General features: G+C 37.0%; 1 protein-coding gene across 1 annotated transcript in view; it reads right to left on the bottom strand.

Moving 5' to 3' along the window:
- Positions 1 to 17,651, bottom strand: part of ANGPT1 (angiopoietin 1) — a 149,761-nt gene that overhangs the window by 82,254 nt on the left and 49,856 nt on the right. Inside the window, exon 2 of the mRNA XM_088536346.1 lies at positions 49 to 204. Within this exon, the coding sequence (XP_088392472.1) occupies positions 49 to 204 (156 nt within the window). The remainder of the gene's footprint in view (positions 1 to 48; positions 205 to 17,651) is intronic.

Genomic DNA, 17,651 nt, shown 5'->3' with positions numbered 1-17,651 from the left:
TTCTCTCAGTCAATTCTCTGCTTCCAACAAACCACTCTATGAACTTACTTGGGTTTCAACATCAGTGAGTTTTCTCGTCTGCTCTGCTGTCTGGCTGAGGAGGCTGGTTCCGATCTCAAGCATGGTGGCCGTGTGGTTCTGCACAGCGTTCTGCTGCAACTGGGCCATCTCTGATTTCATGTTCTCCACAATGTAGTTCTCAAGCTGGAGAAGAAAAGAAGTCATAACGTTGGCATTTTAGAGTAAAACTTAGGCGTTACCATTTCATGGGCATACATCATTGTGAATTTTGTGAAATTCACAATCATTGAATCATTGTGAAATTTCAACTCTTCTGGGGCATCCCCTTGTGACTGTAGGGGAAGGGATTTGGCTATCCAGGAGGATCCCTTTCAATCACCAAGTCTTGATAATTTCCCAAGTATCACAGCCATATGGCATAAGGTGGAATGAACCTACCTACCCTGACGCATGTCAAGGATTTGGTAAATATCTGAAGGTAAATATGTGTGGATAACTCCAAAATCCATTCCCCCCCAAAAAAAAAAAAAAAAAAAAAAGAAAGAACATAGTTCACCACAGGGAAATTTCAGGTCCTACATGTAAGTGCTAACTGAGTCCCTCCTGGAAGAGATCCTACAATTTCCTACCTCACATGTCCTGTGTCCTCTCTCACAGTCTTTCAGCTGTGGATTTTTCTCAGCTCAGATTGTCACAGTATTTCATAGACTCAGTAATGAATACTCGGAAATTATAAGGGAATGGCAACATTGTAATGGGAAAAACAGAAGAAAACTAATGATCAGGAATGATCGATATAGAAAGCTTTCCTGCCTTGCTTTTACTTTCTTGTTTGACTTACATTTACAGTCTGTTGAACAGAATCTGAATAAGGACCTTCTAAACAAACTGGGTTTCATCATTTATTTTTGTTTTCATCTGCTTTATTTGACATAGGCTGGGTCATTCTATTTCTTCTACCTAGATCCTGACTCTGCCACAAAAGGCAGTGAACTCGATATGAATCTAGAACATGATGACCTTTTTATAAGATCACCATTCTGGCATGTTGCTTGATGTGCTCTGCAAAGCACAAATCAAAGGCAGCCCAGAACATGGGCTTCAATATATTTATCTGAAACCAGCTGAAGCCAAGCCAATTTACATCCAGTGACAATTTGGTCCTCCGTTTGAATTTGTGTCTGGTCATGTATTTCTTTTTTATTGGTAGGTGATTCCAGATTTAAGCAACCAGTGCTTTACCTAGTAGTTCATTTTTAATCAAGTTGGGCCAGCTCCTGCAGCAGCCATGTTTCACTGTGAAACGTAAGCCTTTCTGTACAGTAAGAACCACATGGAGTTGATTTAAAGACTGAGGAAAGGAGCAGGAGTTAAATATACAATGTGTGATTAATAAGAAAAGTCACTTTCATCTTATCTATAAACATTCCTGTGCAGATCAACTACTATACATCAGTGGATGAGCCAAGCATGAGCCGTGAAAAAGATTTGTTACAAATTTGATCATTTAGATGCACCTCCTTTTTTTTTTTTTTTTTTTTTTTTTAATATACCTCCAGTCTGGAAAAACACTGAATATTCATCTTGGCTGAAAGCAAAATGAGTGAATATTCTACAATTTCAGACCACAAAAACATTTCTCTGAATTTCCAGGTTATCACTCTGGGCTGAACACGTCCAGATTGGTAAAGAAAGAGGTAAAAGAAAGGTTAGTGTTGAATATTCTGAAAAGTTTTAAAATGAGGGTGATTAATAATTGAGAAAAACTTTGTGTACAGTAAGAACACGTCTGCAGTGGATGTCTCCATTTCCCATTTTTGGTGTAAATTTACTGCCCAGTTCAAGTTTGTTATTGTGAAATAAATGTTGTAGATATTAAACTAGTTCAAGAAAGATTTTTCAGGTCCATCATATTTCTACCATGCTTTTAGATTTTGCCTGTAAGCTTTTTTCACATCAAATGGTGTACTTTTAGTCACCCTTACTTCCTTGTTGGCCTTCTAACTATTATATTTATTTTCCACACTATTTCTTGGTGGTAAATAATCACTATGAGCTCCAGAAACTGGATTGTTGCTCTTCTCCGTATTCTGGTTCAGAATTTTGTACTCTTATATGAGGACTTCTAATTTTTCACCTGGTATTCACCTGTGGCTTTCTCTATGTGGGCCATGTAGTGCATCTGTGCTATTTGTGCCCTGCAGAGGTGTAGTAGCTGCACCTCCTGGAAATGAGAATAGTCTGAAAAGAGCAATTATACTAGATAGCTTTGAGCTCTTCACAAGAAGCTTACATAATATTATAAATTGTAAATTTTAAGAATGATAGTTCGAGTGAAAAAAGATCAACAGATCAAAAGGTAAATCACGATATCAAAAATAATTATTTAAGAAATTTTATTTGGATCTTGAACCTTTGGAGGTCACTGAGATTATCTTTAAAGCTCTTTTCCACTCTCTAGGAGGTGAAATTATTGATTTTCATACAGCAAAATACAAAATTTCAATAAATTATTTTTTCCTACAATGAAAACAGTTATTATAACACATCAATGAAGAGAAGCAGGCTAAAGACATGAAAAACAGAAGACAAAAAGACATTCATATTTCTTACTGAATGTTTTGCTGCATTTTTTTTAAATCCACATCATATAAAGGATATAAAGGATGAAAGATCTGACTGCCTCTGTGGGGAGCAGCAGGTTTTGGCTCACAGGGACACAGACAGAGATTAAGGCGTATTGGATGACTTGTACTCTTACTTATCACAGTCTAGCATGCTCCCCATGATACGCAGTCCTGGGTCATTGCCCTCAGTTACTCACCCCTGAAACAGCCTGGGGTTGAATACGCGACTGATTCATTACATCAACAACGCTGATTTTCCTGTTCTGAATCACTCCTTAAATGCTTTTGTATATATTTAGTGTTCAGTGCTTTGCAACAACAGTTTTTGTGAGCACATCTCAGGAGTAGCAGGAATCACTTACTCCAGCAAGTAATTAGAGCAGGGATGAAGGCTTTATTACACTGATTAGCCTCCTTCCATCAGTCATAGATTGCTGTGTAGATTTTCTGATTGCAATCCTGGCCTTGCTAAAATTCCCATTGAATTCCCATTGACTTCAATAAGCCATGATTTCACCTACTATTTTTATGGCAGGAAACCAAATTTACTAGGTTCATTATGGGCAAGCATTAAGCTGTATACAAAGCCTCCCATCACTTGGAGGCTTTATATAGAGTTTGCTGAACCTTAGATGTGGCTTTCTTCACAATTAGATAAGAGGAATAGTATTTATTTACAGGTGATAGGAAGGTCATTGCCTGGTGGCTTCGATGGCTTCACAGAAAATAAATAACCCACAGAAACCCATTCACAGAAGTAAATTAAAGAACATTAAGGTTTTGAGCCTTTTTAACAACCACTTTATCCTATAAGGGACTTAAATTCAATGCATTACAATATTAATTGTAATGATTGAAGAAATACTGTATTTTCATGTGAATTTACTTTGTGCATTTGGATTTTCAAATAAATGTATTGCTCGTTCTTTTTAATTCAGTTGTTTCGTGTTGCAAAAATGAAACAGAAGTCTTTTCTACAGCCTTCACCCCACCGCACACTCTTTCTACAGTACATTGGTGTCCCTGTTATGAATTCAGCTGCATCTGCTTTCAGTAAGAATCATTACATTTCACAGGAGTTTTCAGTAATGCAGGATTACCGATGGGATACCTAATAACATTATAAAATTCTCAGAAATAAAACTGTCAGAAGGTTCAGTGTTATTGTTTAATAAACATTCCAGAGGATTATGCATTAAAACTATCTGACTTTTTCTGGACAATGTTTATTGAATAATCTTCACAGAAACCACCCAAACACTACTAGAACTATTAAAATAGAAACTGCAACTTAGGGGCTAAGTAAACGATAATAGTTTGTGGCAGATGGCTTATAAAAGAAACAAGAGCTTTTTCTTTTACTTTGATCAAGTACTGTTGGTCCCATGTAATTACATTGTAAGGACTTCTATGATATCCAGATGACATGAGGCTCTCAGACAGCGCCTTAACATAAGAATGCAAGTTCAAGCAACAGTAGATTTTCTCCCTCCTACCATGCACATACATTGCACAGCATTGGGAGTACCAGTAGAACTGATCGTGTTAGTGAGTGCTGCTTTTTCTTGTTCCATTTTGCATGTCTGAAGACGTTCTAGTAATGCTGGACAATGTTAACCAAAGAAAATCTTTTTTTTTTTTCCTCATATTCTTTTTCTGTCTGAGGGAAGGCCTACCCTCCCTTACCACACTGAGAAAGTACTTTGGGAGCCAAATTTAAAGGCAACATCTTAAACATTAAAAGCTATATAATATTACAAATAAACAAACAATCTTAGTGGGAATAAGGTGGAAGTTGAAAGGTATAGAATAACATATGATTTATTTGACTTTTGCAGAGGGGTTAAGCAGGAGTTTTTCACTGAGAAATGTAATCTTATTTGTATGTAGAAAATGCCCATATTTATTATATTTATTTTAAAAAGTAGTGTCCCCTACAAAATATTTGTCCACAAGAAAGATTTCAGAAAGCAACATATTTACAACCTTCCTACACTATAGATACAAGTGGTAGGAACCAGTGTGAATACAGAATTCATTCTCCCAGTATTTTTGTCATGAAATCAAGGAAGATGAATACGGACAGCACATAAAGACCATGATTAATTCCCAGCCATTAACAAGCCAATCTGCATCTGGTTTGCAGCAGCCTCACCTGGTTTTAAGCATGATACAGAAAGTGCACATTAGGCTGAAAAATGCAGACACTATTTTTCCATATCTAGCCTTGCTGGGTTTAGCTGCGGTTGGAGGGCAGGGAGAGAAAAATATATTGTGCCAAATCAAAGAAGTGATCTGTCAGAGGTAGAACTTTCCTCAGATCCTAGTACAACTCTCAGGACCTGTGGCATCAGCAAAGGCAACAGATGATGCACCCTGATACTTCCAGCGAACTCATCAGATCTATCTTTGTGGAATCAAAGCAAAATATCTAATCAATTGGTAGACAAAATGGTTGTACAGGAAGGCCTGTTGATCTTTTGTATGTAGTCTTTACAAGGAAAAACTACTCAAGAAATTTGAATAAATATTGGTGGTTTTCAATTGTAGAGAGAACCAGAAAAGCAAACTAGCAACTCTATATGTAGTCAAACAAGTTGTCTTGAGAACCATTGGTTATAGAAACTCTGTTTTGGGTTATTGGTGATTATTTTAGTGTTTTCTTGAGGGTTTTTTTTCCCCCTTTTTTCTTTCTTTTTTTTTTTGGGGGGGGGGCGGTCAGGATAGTGTAAAATGCCCAGAGTTCAAGCCTTAAGGCAACAAAATAAACTCATTCATTTCTGAGTTGCCCCTTAATGACAGTGGATTATTTGCTTGGTACTTAGCACTTCATTGCTCTGCCTAATGCAGTCTTGTGTCCCTGCTTTCTCATAGATTTCTCTAGTAGTGTGTCTTATAAATACAGTCTCTTAGATCTTAATCTTAAATCAGAATAAGTTGGTTTTCCAAATACTACTCATGACAGAGAAACAAACAGCGGCTTACAGAGTGTGTATGACCATCTAAACCACCTCCCACTGAAATCAATATAGGGATTTCTGCACTACAACACCCACAATATACATTGTTTTTTGTCCAAACCAAGTGTTTCAACTTTCACTCTTCAGTCCTCATTGAATCCTTGTATTCTATTTCATAGAATTACTCTAATATTAAATATTTAATACTCTAATATTTAATATTAGACTTAGTCTAACATTCAAGGAGTATTAATTAGATAGTTATATTCAAATTGCTAACAGGCAAAATTATGTTTAACTTATAGGCTCTATAGAATTTAAATAAATAAACTGTGACAATATCCTCATATGTATAAAGCATCACACATGCAATCACCCACTACTTGTTTCTTTTAGCAAGTGACCAGTGAAACAAATACAGCTGCATTCGCAGCATATCATGGTCAACACTGATTCAATCTCTGGCTGATACTGAGATTTTTAATACTGGTGGCTTCCAGTATACTGCACATCTCTATGGTGGTTGAACTTGGGATAAATAAATTTAACTTGAGTTAAATATAATTTTCTTATGAATGTAGAGGAAACTGCTAGCTAGTGGAAAATCAGAATTTCCTCTTCAGATAAACAAAAAGGTGACGAAGCAAAAGAAAGAAAGTACAGAATAGGAAGAAAATCATTCCAAAACACATGAAGTAAGCTTTCTGCTGTTCCAAGCATCAGCAAGGTGTCTACTGGAATATTGTCTCCAGTTCTGTATATTGCATTTCAAGAATAAGTCATTTTTTGGAGAGGGTTACAAAGACAAAGAATGATCATAACACTAGAAAATTAAAATAATTTGGAATATTTATCTTAATAAGAAGGCTAACTGAAAAATAACTGTCTGCAAGGATATAAAACTGCGAAGTGAAGGAGAATAATCCATTCTCCAGATCCATGAAGTTGCCATGAGGGAAATTTAACACAGATATTAGGGAAAAAGTTTTCTAACAGTACAGTAATAAAACATTAATCCCAAATTTGTACAAAAACTGTGAAAATTCCATCACTGAGGAGTCTTAAAATTGGTATTTTATGTTAGGTAAATATTAGACAGATTCAACGATATTTTGTGGTTCTTTCTAGTTCTGTTTTTTCATTCACCTCAGTTTTTAATTACTTTACATTAGACCTATGCTCACAGATTCAACGTTTGGAATCAAAATCTCTATAATAAAATCTCCATTAGGGTATGAAGAGTTTTGCAAAACTCAGTTCAAAATAAAACTTAGAAGGAAGTCAATCTTACATATCTTATATATCTTTTATGTTTGATTATTTATTTTATTTAAAATTTGCTGTGTTTTATAATTCACAAAATAGTCTTTTTTTAAAAAAGAGGGACAGACCTTTACTAACCACAACATCATTATAAAGAAATTACTGTGGCAGTCTCTGAATGCATGTATATTCCTCAATAGTGATGTGCTCTAAAGACCCACCTGAAGAAGCATTGCATGAATCATTTCAGGAATCATGAAATGCCAGTGCTTCCTTGTACTCAACCTACAACTGTTACAGTGCTTTGGAAAATTTTCTGCAATTCAGTGAAACAGTAAATCAGTAAATCTGTCCCTGTAAATTGATCAATCATCTGAGGATACTCAAGCTTGTGGCAGTAATGCCTTATCATCTCAGTAGCACATTATGTTATGTAGTAAAGTACCTAAAACATAATGGTAATAATAGATTATAAGTATAATAGATTACATTAGTGCAAGCATACTTTAAACTGTATAGGATCCCTCTGAAATTTTGGTAACTGGAAACAAAAGTATTTTGATTAAATACTGTATTTTAATATGAATAGAAACAATCCTTGCTACACCAGTCAAGAGAGGTCATAGGAAACACAGAGTTCTTTGTTTCAAGACATGAGAGGATCTCCCCAGTTAGGTTCCCCCCATAGGATAATATTGTATACATAGATAATTTATGGGAGTGGGAAGGTTGAGTTTCACTTCCTCACAAAGCATCTGGCATATCAAAGACAGGGTATTGACTTAGGCCAAGTATTGATTGTACTGGCTTGATAATTTAGCCTGAGCTTTTCTTCCAGTTTGTATTCAAAGTTTTATACCACTCCTCTCTTTTAGGCTAAGACTTCCAAATCAGTATAAATGAACGTTTTTATTATGAAAGAATTGTCATTTCAAAATTTTATTAATTTCAGTTAAAAATGCACAAAACATTCTAAGGGCCAATTTCTGTTACTTTTATTGGAATATTTCTCTTATTTTTATTGGAATATTATCTTTCTCATTTTTTAACCTTAAAGCTTAATAAAATCAATAAGGAACATAATAGAGAATGATAACAAATGTGATTAAATGGTCCCTTAAGGAAGCTATTTATTAGAAGTAAATCAGAACAATATGTTCTTATTTTCTACTTATTAGGAATATTTCTAGTTCAAAGAGTTATCCAGTTCAATGTTAGATTTTACACTTTTTATTGCAAAGTCAGCTACATTTTTCTGTCTTGCTCTAACTTTCCAAACCACTTAATTCTATTAAATAAACTCATCTATGATCATACGGTTGACTGCAAACATGACCAGTCCTCAACATACACTGAAGGAGCACTGAAGACATAAGTCCTAAAAAGGCAACATCTACCATCTTGCTCAAATGGATGAATATTTGAGGAGGTTTTAAAATGTGTATTTTCTATTAAAGCACAGAACTAATTAATCTTCTTTGGCAAATATACTTTGGCAAAGGGTGCTTTTCCAAATGACAAGTTTTGGATTGAGTTCTGCGTAGAAGAGTGTTTAGACACCTTATGGCTCATTCCTGAAGATGGATGCATGTCTTATGCTCAGAATTTTTTTCACTGAAACATCTCCTTGCTACATTACATAAGGTTCTTAAAAAATGTAGTCTTAAACTGCATAAATAGTTCTAGCTGCTATATGGCACAGCTTGCTTTTATTTAAACTTTCAGTGAACCTAGGAAGCTGTAGCACAGTTTGGAATCTGTATATAACTTCTCATTTGTGTTATATAAGGTTGTAGACTTCTTTAATGTTCTATTACTTTTTCATTTGCCCTTTAACACTGCTTACACTGCTTAATTTTAATTCTGTGGACTCATCTGTATGAAATTGAGTATATTGTTGATTTTCCATGTACGAAAAGACTTTTCCAAGAATAATCATAAGATTAGGACCCTACTACATTATGTTCTTGTGTTTGCACAAACTTCTTTCTTTAATGCCTGGTTCCAATATTACAAAAGCTGAATGTCTCTGCTCACTGCTATAAGCTCCATTTTCATCTTTAAGATTCTCTATCTTAATTCCTCTTTGATAAAGAAATTGCGTTTGATTGTGCTCTCATTTGTCTGTCTTTCCTATGAAGGTTGTAACTTCTTGGAGGTTCTTCCAAGGTCCTTCTTTCTGCCTTCCTGTGCCTGACACAAAGTCTCAAACCATACTGAACGCCGTAGACATTTTCATACAATGATGACGGCCATCTGAGATCTTTACAGAGTTAGAAATAATAAATTGGAAGCTTAGATGCTCTAAAACCACCCTGAAACACTGCAATTTCTGTACACATGGGGTTATGCAAGGAGATTCTCGGGCCATCAAATGCCTTCCTCATTGTCCCAGGCAACTACATATATTTACTTTTAATCCAGGCAGATACACAAAATAACCACTCCCTGCACCCCACAGGTCTTAAAACACTCAGCAGAACACATGATCTGTGTGCTATACATTCACGACCTGCATGTGTGCGTGCTTCTGTCATAAATAACCTAATGGTGAGGTAAAAATTAGTTTTCACATATCGTTTTCCAAGGGACAGGGGAAAAATTCAATCTTCCTAAAGTTTCAGTGGCTCCAGAAACATAAATCTTATAGTTTAGTGCCTGGCTGTAAAGGCCATGATGTTTCACAAGCAGGAGGCAGAATGTAGCTGCAGTCACACCAGCTTGAGGCTCTCAGCAAAGCCCTAAACATGCTCGGGAAACTGAGTAGCCAGGACAGGCATAAGCAAATGAAATCCCATTGATTAATTAATATTATTTAGCTAATATTGTTTTAAAAATAGTGCTATCTACACTGCACAGAAAGATAATATTTTAATCATGAGTTCTTTCATCCTCCTTTCCTCTTCCTAATAATGGCAGATACTAATTTATCCTGCTGTTTTAGTCTTGTTCAAAATTTGGTTTCAATACCATGGGTCCAGTTTATATTGAAGAAAGACTTCTCATCTATTTAATAGCCTAATATAACAAAGGGCAAAGCCTGCATGGATTGTAAAATCCTTTCCTCCACAGAATCCCAGGAGGTAAAGACCTCAAATCTGTTGAACTGCTTCAGTCTATCGGCAATTAAAATGTAGACAAAGGTATACGTATTCGCACACACAGTATTTATGTGCATAGATTTACATGAGTGTGTATATAATAACTCCTTAAATTATGGTTTATAAATGTAGGTAGACAGCAATATTTGTGTCCTATAAAGTCTGGGTGTATTTATAATTTTTAACTTTTATTATAATAATCTGGGAACAAGCAGTTTAATGATAGATGTCCTGGATACCTGACAATGTTTACCTTAGTTTTACTACAGACATTGAGAATGATACATCTCTGCTGGAACCACTTAATATTTTTAAGGCACAAATAAATGAAATTTCCAGAAATATCTGTAGCAGTAAACTACAGTTTCCCACAGCACTATAAAACATTTAACTACAGTACAAATTGTAACGCTTTTTCTTTCCAGTCTTGAAATCCTATATATACCCATTAATCTCTAAGTACCTCCAGACATAACTATAGTTTTCACATTTTAATGAATATATAACTCTGGGTGGTGGGGAGATGGTCCCAACAAAATATGTACAACCCCAGAACATGTCTTTTCCTGCACCGATGGAACTGATTGCTTAAATATGTGGCAAAGAGTTAAGATAATTGAACAAAATTATCCTATCCAAATATTCCTTTTCAATAATTTTAAGTATGAGGAATGTGCAAAAACCTCAGATCAAAGCTCGGTGATACTTTCAGTACATGTATATATTAAAAAACAAATGAGTATATATAGTTTATATATACTCATATGTACATATATGCATGTATATATAAGATAAAGATGACTGAACTCTACTAAATAGCTTATAAAATCCCTGTTTTACAAGCCATGCAGAAAAGATCTGAAGTTTACTAAACCATACAATGAAATATCAGATACTCAAATTATCTTGCAGAAAAGACAATGAAACTTGATAAGGTAAAAGCGTCTGGGTTTCCTTGAAATAACGTAGTTCAAGAGATAAATCCTTTTATAGATATCCTTTGTATAGAAAGATAAGCACCTTTCTATAGGAAATATGAGAACAGCCAAAGCATGTATAGACAGTTCTAGTCCCTTGTTTTATTAAATTCCTATGGGGATTTTGGAGGGGAGCAGTCACAGGTTTCCTTTAAGTGTATGTTAATATAATCACCTTTATCCCCAAAGCCAGTGTAAGATCCTGGTTACAATGATGGGGATCAATTCCTTGCCTGAGTTTGTTTCATGAATGTTGCAGTCCCTGATTGAGAATATCAAACTACCAGTTTCCCTAGAGATCTCAAATACTGGGAATAAATATTATCATTTCTATTAACTCTTATAGGTATAATCATTATAGAGTTGCAATGGTTCTGACCAGCATCAGGATGTTTTGTACTTGTACTGAGCACAGACTCAACAGTAGCTATCAAAAAATAGAGTTGATGGTCCTTCTTTCATAATTCTACGGTGTGAAAAAAGGTAGAAATATATATTTTTTAATTTAGGTAAAATCTGCCATCTTAAATCGTACGAAGACACAAAAGTCACTGCAAACAGGAGTCAAAAGGAGAGGGTGGAAGAATCTCCTGCCACTGCCTGACATTGGGAGAAACATTTTTTCCCTTTCTTCCAGGACCTGACAAGAATATCCCCTCCTACTTGAGCTTATCATAACTGCTGCTCTTCCTGGAAGCCAGTGTTATTCAGTGGCATTCCTATCTAAGTCATGAAATCATGAGCTAAAGCAGGGAGATTTCAGCCTTCGGTTTCACATCTGCTAACTCATCCTCGGTAGTTTCTCTCCCTCTGGCTGATGCGCTGTTCCTATTGCTGTTAAGAAAGACTAGACCAATAAATTCATAGATAACCAACAGATTATGTACGTATGCAGACATACACAGAACAACAGACATAACAGATATGGGAAGAGAAAATGGACAGCTTGCATGCAGCAGTTTGAAAGTACATCTGGTTACTCAAGGAAAAATAAAAAACACTGGACATATATTCTTAGATTTTATGCTGAATAATGAAATTAGAAATAAATTAGGCTTGGTACATGGCATAGATTCAAAGAATTATACTTATTTTTTTACCTTATCGTCTTCCCAGTGACAGCTAACTAAGTTCCCAGGTGTCCTGGGACATCCAGGATTCCTAGTCAAGCAGACATGACCCCTCAGCGACTAAATTTCTACTTTTGTTTGTAAATTTGCATGCAACATCCACACACTCAAAGTGACAACGACTATGGTAATTTCTTATTTGGAATCCAGGAGTGCATAGAGCCTTTACCATGACTGAACCTCACATATCACAAATATAAAGTGACAGTCCTTTTGACAGCACTAACGCAGTGAAAACTCAGAGGAATGAGTCATGGATGATACAAGCCAGTTGTTTCAAGTCAGTCATTCCCTTAGATCCGGTATGAACTTTTAACATTTATCTTTGGTTTTGCTTTCTCGATCTTCCTCATACAATATGTTTAATTTTGCAATAGAACCCAAATAGGCCATGTATAATATAAGACTCATGTTTTCTTGCCAAGTAAAACCTCATTCAGAAGGGTGGTTTTGTAATAACTCAGAAGCATTTACAGAGCAACCAAAAATGCTTTGAATAAACTAACATGTCAGAATAACACGGCCATTAAATAAAAGGAAAACATCTCAGGCCTTTAAAACATGCTGTAAATATTCAGAATCAGAGAGGGCCAGGACTAAAAGTTAAATACAGATATTCCTAAACTTCAAAGTATTCAGATTTAGGATCTTAGTTCAAGCTCATTTTCATAACAGTATCCAATCTGTACTGCTCTCTCGCTGTAAATAACATCATCTGTTTCACATGTTTAACAATATCAATTTATAATTGCAAAATGTAAATGCAAACATTCAGGTTATTAGTTTAATCACAGATGTAGAACACATAGAAATTAGGATTACTCCTCTCATGACTATTTGAAGAAGAATTGACATCATACCTATCATACTTCGCACCATTAAGAACAGAGAACCGAGTGCTCATGAACCCATAGGAAAGTTTGGCAGATGTTTCACTGAGACAACTGGGTCAAAATCACATAAAGTTACATGTACTGCCTGTAAGTTGGCAATAACATTCATCTCTCTAGCCAGACAGCATAGCATGATAATTTATTTAGTACTGAAAGCAGATGAAAAATATTGTCAGCACACGACCCCCACCTGGAAATTTGTGTGCCCAGATCACACAAAACCTAACTATAAGCCCTGGAAAGGTCAGGAATAGATGTTCCAGGATAGGTGTTCCCTTTTGCAGAGCACAGATTTTCCATTGCTGATATTGATGCTGCATTAATGCAATAATGCTACAAAATAGCATTAACTTCATGCCATGCTTGAGGACTTGATCATGTGGGAGATTGAAATAGTAGAGCCAACAGAGCTGGATGGGAGACCTGTAGGACCAGGAATCCTCTGATTCTCTGCTGCATCCCGCTCCCATCTGGATTCAATTCTCTCTATTCAGGTAAAGCTGTGGTTTCACTTCCATGAGGTGAAAGTCTGTGGGGTTATGTAGGACACATATGGATTTATCTGTGGAAAAAAAAGGCATATGATCCTCTACTGGGATGAGACAGGAAGGTTAGATAAAGTCTGGAATCCTGACATATTAAAGTCAACAGGCATTTCACTGTTAACCTCAATTTGGCCAAGATTTCACCCTTGAGACTTCACTTTCCTTTTAACTCTCAGTTCCAAACAGGTCAAAATATCTTCCCAAAGCCAACAGGAATGCTATTATTTTAATATTAATTAGCTGCCTGCAATTCCAGTCTGCTCTGAAACCATACAGTGGGGTTTGTCATCTCATTGTAAATCTAATGTTATCCAGGATTATTTTCTTGTGAAAAGCATGTTGTTAACGTTAGTGCAAATTTGCACACAGGGATTTTTAACCATTATTACATTTGGACTGAAGTGCTAGCTTTTAGACAGGAGAAAAAAAAGCTAGCACAGAAATGCTTCTTTTCCAATTGAAATAAGTTATTGTGCTGCCACAGATTTTCAGTAGCAAAAGGGAAGGGGAGATGTAAAAATCTGCAGAAGGTATAGGATGTTTCAAGAATTTCTGTGTGATATTGGCGTGGAAGCAGTCAGATTTTTCTGTTTGTCAGTGTGGGGTAGGAAATCACAACTTAGCTCATTTCATCACAAGCAAACTGCAAGGCTCACCACCGAGGCATTTTCTTTAGAAGGAAGAGTACAGGATAACATAAAATGAGCAAAAGCTGCAGATTTCCAGTTGTGAGCTGAACTTCCCGAGAGTTTGAGACTGTCTGAGGGTTGTTTGAATTTTTAGTTTTGGCCACGCTGCAGTTGTGGTGATGGCTCTGTCCTCCATCTAGGCACCAAAATTTTATCCTGCACCAAAGTGAGTGTCACTTTAACCAGAACCGCTCTCCACTGCTGTTGTGTAAGAGAAGGTTATGGCATGAAAGTGTTTTTTTATTATTATTGTTATTATAATCCACAAGCCGGAGGCATGTGTGAATAGAGGAAGAAGTTCAGCTGGAGAACTGCAAGAGCTTGGCTGATCGGAACTGGAACGCCTTCTCCTTGCCAAAGAAAACTAGATAACAAATCTCAAAATGCATCACACAACTGCGCTCAAATGTGAGGCTCCCTCCCCACGCTGACTGCTGGGCATTTACACAGCATAGCTGTGCCCCATCCTCTCCACAAGAGTCACAATGTCCCATCAACATTTGGGTGAATCTGTGATGCCCCATGGCCATCTGATCTGGGATGGTCTGTACATCTTGGCACGTGTATGGCAAGGAAACAGCTTCTTTCGCTAGCCAAAGCAGCAGAAAGCAAAGCCTCCAGCTATCCCAGCAAAATTCCCTGCAGATTTCTGTTTAGGCTTCACGGAAGTGTGAGAGAGAAATAGACTAGATTTGCTCCTTTGGCCCTGGCGCCAGATTAGGGATTCACCCAGCCCTTAATGAAAGGTATTAACAGAATCACAGAACGGTTGAGGTTGGAAGGGACCTCTAGAGATCATCTGGTCCAACCCCTGCTCCAACAGGGACACCCTGAGCACGTTGCACAGGATCACCTCCAGGCAGGTTTTGAAGATCTCCAAAGAAGGAGCCTCCACAACCTCTTTGGGCAGCCTGTAATCCATCATCATGGTTCTGCTTCCCTTTAGCAGAAGCGAGGTAGCCTCTGGTGCCCAGTGGTTAGAGCTGTTTATTCTCAAGACAGCTCAGTACAAACACTTAGTCCAGTCCCACTTCTGTGGTGGTGACAACACACTAGTGTATGTGACACTAGACTCAGTAATACTTAAGCAGTAGCTTTTCCTGCCATCCTGCCAGAGAATATTGTGTTCCGCAGCTGAGGCAATGTATTTATCAGGTAAAAAGGAAGCTGACAGTGATAACTTGTCAGCTACTAAAATTAAGGGTGTGAGTCCTTATTTAATATCGAGTGTGATAAAATGCATTGAAATATAAGGAGCAGCTTAAAGAACAATGGCATTTGAACTTTCAGCTTCCTGGCTTCCATGAAATTTCCCCAAAGTTATTAGATTGTCTGACAAAAAAGGCGCATCTGATACACCCGTGAAATAAGAAACTAAAGTGAGGTCTGTGCCAGTAACTTTCATTCATGTGACAGCTCTATTTTTCTAAAAGGTAAACATGGGTTTTCTCAAGGTGGGCTCTGTGTGTGCTGTGAAAATTGCAAAACTAGAATTACGTGATACATAAATACTCATAGAAAAAAGCTTCCTACCATCTGTTTCTTACCCATAAGCTCTTTGCATCGGTTTGTAATATTCTCAAAAGCATAGCTAGAGCACTTCCAAATGCTGTTTATGATCCAAACATACAACAAGTCCCACTGGCCCTTCTAATCCCAAGATGTGTCAGAAAAGCAATTAGTTAAGTTTAAAAAAATGAAGAGATTAGTGACAAAATCAAAGAATGGCAGAGTGCGAGGATGGACATTTTTTGTTTGTATGTTTGAGAAAGGGCAGAGGACTTGGCTCTGACTGCTGCAGCTCAGCTGAACCAGCACAAAGATGAATGTTGAATCCTTTAGTGTGATGGATCTTCATAATCCCTGCCTTTTAACACAAGGTTTGTAAAGCCGTGGTAAGAGTGGTAAGAGGGGTTTTTAATTTAAACTGGCTTTCCAAGTCCCGAAATGTTAATCAGATTGGTATTTCATTTTATTTCTTTTATATGTAAAGTCTTTTCTCCTCTTACATGGACTGTAAAGCCTTTATTGAGAACAGAGAGAATGTTAAAAAGCAATGTGCAGATTATAATAATTTCTGGTAGAGTTAATAGTTGAAAGAATATACTATAGAAAACTTAGTGGGAGAGGAACTAGATAATCAAATAGTTTTAGTCAGTCCCTAATTCCTTGGACACTGTATAGTTGTCCTACAGTCCACCAGTACAGTTTAGGGGTTGACCTGCTGGAAAGCAGCTCCACAGAGAGGGATTTAGGAGTCCTAGTTGACAACAAGTTAACCATGAGGCAGCAATGTGCCCTGGTGGCCGAGAAGGCCAATGGGCTCCTGACCTGCATGAGGAGGAGCGTTGCCAGCAGGTGGAGGAAGGGGATCCTGCCCCTCTGCTCAGCTCTGGTGAGGCCACACCTGGAGTATTGGGGGCAGTTCTGGGCTCCCCAGAACAAGAAGGACATTGAGCTTCTGGAGAGGGTCCAGCATAGGGCCATAAAGATGATGAAGGGACTGGAGCATCTATTGTATGAGGAAAGACTAAGAGAGCTGGGCCTGTTTAGTCTGGAGAAAAGAAGAGTGAGAGGACATTTGATCAACATGTTCAAGCACCTGAGGGGTGAATGTAGAGAGAGTGGGGCCAGACTCTTCTCCATGGTGGCCAGTGACAGGACAAAGGGTAATAGGTACATATTGAACCCCAGGCAGTTCCACCTCCATATGAGGAAGAACTTCCTTCCTGTGAGGGTGCCAGAGCCCTGGCACAGGCTGCCCAGAGAGGCTGTGGAGGCTCCTTCTCTGGAGATCTTCAAACTCGCCTGGATGCCACCCTGTGCCACATGCTATAAATGTCCCTGCTTGAACAGGGCGGGTTGGAATAGATAATCCCTAGAGGTCTCTTCCAGATTCAACCATTCTGTGATTCTATGATTCTGTGATAGCAGCAAAATGAGTGCTTACCAATACAAAGGATGTGGATTTAAGTTTGTTTGATTCTAGAAGGATACAAATATACTTCCAGAACAATCTTAGGGAAAATAAGACATGAACATAAACTGACATGGGTTTACTGTCTCTTACTTGGATGATTCAAATTGATTTAAAGCAGCTACATGTTTATTTAAAAAGAAAATATAACACACAGAAAATCATATGTGTGAGGGAAATACATTGGAATTCAAATAGAAAATTACTGTTTTTGATAGAAACAGTGTGTTTCTCAAAAGAAAAAAAAAAAGAAAAAGAGAGAGGCTACAGAACAACAGAACCTCTGAAGAAAGCATGACAGATATACTTTAATATATTTATTTTAATTTCCCAAATCAGATCAAGTTAGTAATTTAAATTGTCCCCCTAATTTTGATTAAAATTCTCAAATTTAGTACAGCTTTGATACCATTAGAGGAAAAGGTAGTTATCTCATTAATTCAAATTCAAATTCATATATCTTTTTCC

The sequence above is a fragment of the Tinamus guttatus genome, unplaced genomic scaffold (assembly GCF_059628265.1).
Source record: "Tinamus guttatus ecotype Peru unplaced genomic scaffold, ASM5962826v1 Tinamus_guttatus_pri_ptg000659l, whole genome shotgun sequence".
In the NCBI taxonomy this organism is placed as follows: domain Eukaryota; kingdom Metazoa; phylum Chordata; class Aves; order Tinamiformes; family Tinamidae; genus Tinamus; species Tinamus guttatus.
This window is presented reverse-complemented; position numbering and strand designations above follow the sequence as displayed.